The sequence below is a fragment of the Myotis brandtii genome, unplaced genomic scaffold, assembly GCF_000412655.1.
Source record: "Myotis brandtii unplaced genomic scaffold, ASM41265v1 scaffold735, whole genome shotgun sequence".
NCBI classification, from domain to species: domain Eukaryota; kingdom Metazoa; phylum Chordata; class Mammalia; order Chiroptera; family Vespertilionidae; genus Myotis; species Myotis brandtii.
Window position 1 is genome coordinate 1,697,498 of NW_005370916.1, and position 4,391 is coordinate 1,701,888.

Here is a 4,391-nt window from a genome sequence, read left to right on the forward strand (position 1 = left end):
CCTTAGATTTTTTTTAAACTAGAAAATTTGGCAGCACTGAGTTCTCGTTCCTGCCTGTCAACAAATGCCTGGAGCTGAAGGAGAGCTTTCCCCTCCAGGTGGGCCATGAGGTCTTCCATCCGACCCAGGCCCCACCGCTCCCTATTGTATTTAACCCAAACCTGGTGTTTGTTTGTTGCATACCTGGCCCTTGTAGGCATTTGAATTTGAGACCCTTGGCTTAGAGGAGCAGAGATTGGTTATCTGGAATTGGGGGAGGCTGAGATATTGCCTCAAGTCCCCCTAAATTTGTAACAGAGACTGCTGGTCTCTGTTTCCCTTCAGGGCAGGTTGAAGTAGAAGAGATGTGGCTGGGACAGTGCAGTTGGGGACCCCAGGGCAGTCTTCCTCCCTAAGGGGATGGTATTCAGTGCAGGTTCTGTCTCTGACAAAGATGGACACCCATTTGTCTAAGCAGCCTCCCAAGAGGTGGAAGGAGACCTGCCTGCTCCTCTCCGAGCTGTTCACCCCACTTCAGCTTTGGGGCTCTTCTCACCTCCCCAGGGATGGAATCCCCTGGGTGTGACCATGGTGGAGACCCTCTGTCAGGCCACCATCGAGGGAGGCCCCGCACTGGGCAGATGGAGACCCTGACATCTCTTGGACCTGTGGCCCTTTCAGCTCCAGGACATACAATCTCCTTGCAGGGAACTCAATCTTTGGAAACTCTACTTAGAAAAAAATTACTGCTTTTTCTTCTTCTTATAAATAAATAAGTCATGTATCCCGATTGTGGTAGTGGTCATACAAATCTATGCATGTATTAAAATTCACAGACGTGTACGCACACTTCCCCCAAAGTCAACTTTACTATATAATAATTAAAATATTAAAAAATTTAAAGTAATGCAAACCCATTAAAGTATTTTATAAATTAAAAAAAATTGAAAGGAGGCGAAGGAATGAATATCTGAGTACTGCTAATATTTTGCTTTATTTCCTTCCACTCTTTTGGTACAAATCTATGCATGTATTAAAATTCACAGATGTGTATGCACACTTCCCCAAAAGTCAACTTTACTGTATAATAATTAAAATATAAAAAAATTTAAAGTAATGCAAACCCATTAAAATATTGTATAAATTAAAAAAAATTAAAAAGGAGGTAAAGGAAACTTATGATATTGTATATCAATATATATATTTCATTTCACATATATATACATATATACATATATATATGTATGTATGTATGTATAACTTGATTCTCTGCTCTTTTTCATTTAACACAAAACCCGCTTTTCCATTTTTTGAATGTTGCCCACAAGCCTCCATTGCATGTCAATGTGCTATTCATTGAGTGCAGAGTTGCTACTGAGCCAGGGCTCGGAGCAGTGCTTGGCACAGGGACGCTCCCAACATGAGGACTATTATTACCATCAGCATTATTACCAGAAGTTATTTAATCACTTCCTTCTTGTTAGAGATGTAGGCTGTTTCCAATTTTTACTTTAAATACGTCTGGAAGGAACACTTTGGGGGATAATTCTTTTCCTGAATTTCAGAGCATTTCTGTAGGAGGCTATCCATCTGCAAGTAAGTAACATGCTATACAATCAGGTCTGTGTCACTAATGCAGATGGGGCTTGGTGACACTGAAGGTGACAGGAGCCAGGGGACTTCTTCAGGGACTGAGAAGGCGTGGCGGTCTCTCCCTTAGGGCAGTGGTGTCTGGGGGGCCCAGGTCTTCCCGCCAAGCACCTGTGGCGGTCTCTCCCTTAGCTCCGCCGTGGTGTCTGGGGGGCCCAGGTCTTCCCGCCAAGCACCCTCTCCCTCATGTGTCCTTGACCTCTTGCTTTCCTGGCTCTTTCCCTGGATGCTACATATGTGAACCTGGCTTCTATCCTCTTATGCCACTGTTCCCTCCTCTTCCCTTCATCACCACACCTCTCAGAGAATAATGCCTCCCTCTCTGGGAAGCCCACTCTGCAGCTTCTAGGCAAATTCCTACAGAGTCTTCGAAACTCTGCTCAAATGACCCGTTTTGGGCATGCTCACCAGTCTCCCTGAGTTGGTGCCATTCTAGGACCCACTACTGGGGACAGTTTGCTGCACAGGCTCAGCCCCGGGAATGAAATATGGTGGGTGCCTGGTGAAATGTCACTGAGGGACTTGATTAATGGGGAGACCGTGGAGCAGACTGGGGGCTCCATGGCTGGCCACTGTGGTGCTCAGTGAACGTTCCCCTCCTTGCCCCCGTCCTGAGCAGGGCAGCTCTGAGTTTCATCCTAGATCATGGAAATTCTGCCCACACTGGAGAGACCAGGTGTGATGAGGTTCCTGCCCAGGACACACAAGGCAGAGCAGGCACCACCTACCTCTACTCCTGTCTGCCCATGAACCCCCGGGGGACACAAGGCAGAGCAGGCACCACCTACCTCTACTCCTGGGTCACCCTTTTCCCCAGGTTCTCCTTTCTCCCCCTGTGGGCACAAAACACCATGGCGTGGATGCCAGCACTCAGGGGAGCCTGGGACAGACACACCCTCAAACCTGTGACAAACCAGACCGGAGGTAGACTAGGCCCAGGCGTTGGCAAGGAACACCTCAGAGGCTATGGGGGTGGTCAGCCTGAGGGACGGAGATGAGGCAGGTGGCCGGTGACCCCTGCTTCTAAGAACTTGAGTTTTCAGCATGTGGGAGGAGAGGCTGGCTTTCTCTATGGGTCCTGCAGGGCACAGGCCCTGGGGTGGACCCACAGAGTATGGCATATGGCAAAGGCGATTATGTGACCAGCTTATGTTTATAGTTTACAAATGATAACCTATGACATATGTTAAGATTATTACACATGTTACACACACACACAGAGTTCTGTCTTGCCAGCACACATGGAGAGACTCCTGCTGGCCTTGGCCTTGAAGAAACAGGCTGCTATAATGTGAACTGCCCACTGTGGGGAAGGCCGTGTGGCAGCCTCTGGGAGCTGCGGGGCCCGTCCTGCTATAGCAGGAGCTGATGATGCCCACAGCAGCGAGCCTGGGTGGGGTCCCAGCTCTAGATGAGAACGCAGCTGGCCGACACCCTGATGCAGCCTCGGGAGGCCCTGACAGAGGACCCAGCTGGGACTGGCCTGGACCGTGACATCTTAAGCGCGTGTTGTTTTAAGCTGCTGAATTAGTGGTGGTTTTTAAAACGGCAACAGAAATGAATAAGGCTCCAGAGGCAGAGCGAGGGCCAATGGGGGGATGGTGACGAGGGAACTTGCACCCCAAATCTAGGAGCACTGCCTTCAGCGTGGAGATGCCCCCCCCAAGAAGGGGATGAGTTGGAGGCGATGAGCTGAGATGGTGATGAGGGAACTTGCACCCCAAATCCTTCAGCGTGGAGATGCCCCCCCAAGAAGGGGATGAGTTGGAGGCGATGAGCTGCCTCCTGTTACAGCTGAGTGAGGTGGCCGCAGGCCGTCCCAGGTGGGACTGGTTGGCCTCTGAGGTTCTTCCCACTCAAAAGAGGAGGATTCTGAGTCTAAGGTCCTGGCACCTTTGCACTATGTTGGCTATGAAGACAGGCCGTCATGCTGTGGGCCGAGGGAGTTTATACTCCCTTGTTTATACTCAACTGCCCTCAGGAAGTATCTGCTCATCAAGAGGACCCCCTTCCCAGGCCAGGCCGGCTGGGGGTTAGTGCGGCCTCACTGCAGTGCCAGGCACCTGCTAGGCTGCCAACCACGTGAGGGGCACCCCTGCTCAGGTGCCCCTGTCCGCAGCTGCCTGCTGACCACCTGGATACCCAGCCCTCGGGCCTTACTGTAAATCCCGGGAGCCCGATTGGGCCAGGCAATCCCGTCGTTCCGGGTCTCCCTGGGCCACCTGGTTCTCCTTTCTCCCCAGTTGGGCCATCTAGACCCTAAGGACCGACAAAGATCTCTGTTAGTCAAGTGCAAGGTCGTCACGCTGAGCATCTGTGACCAAATGTGGCATGCACGCACGCGCCCTTCCTCCACGGGCCGGTGTCTAGGATGGTGACCATTCAGACGGGAGCCACTGATGCCAGAGAAGGCCCCCAGTCAAGGCAGTGTCCTGGCTGGAGTGGGCTACGACCCCGTTTTTGTACAAGCATTCTCCGTGGTGAGAGGGCTTCTGCATACTTTCCCAAGAGGCAGTTTTCTACCCATGACTTCCTCTCCCCCCAACATCCTAGCGAGGTTTGCAGGGGAGGCATTCTAAGCCACTGCAGAGACAGGGACCGGGGCTCTGCCAGGCTCAGGGACTTTCAGGGGGACACAGACAGAAGATGACAGAACAGGACCCAGGTCTCTTGAGCGGGGACACTGGCCTTGGTAAACCAGGGGAAACCAGGTGAGTCCCCTTCCCCCAGCTCCCAGGTTAGCAGCCAGGCCGCAGGGCTGA

General features: G+C 51.6%; 1 protein-coding gene across 1 annotated transcript in view; it reads right to left on the reverse strand.

Annotated features, from left to right (window-relative positions):
* Positions 1 to 4,254: 4,254 nt before the first annotated feature.
* Positions 4,255 to 4,391, reverse strand: part of COL13A1 (collagen, type XIII, alpha 1) — a 126,683-nt gene continuing 126,546 nt past the window's right edge. Inside the window, exon 27 of the mRNA XM_014530363.1 lies at positions 4,255 to 4,317. Coding sequence (XP_014385849.1) covers positions 4,255 to 4,317 — 63 coding nt within the window. The remainder of the gene's footprint in view (positions 4,318 to 4,391) is intronic.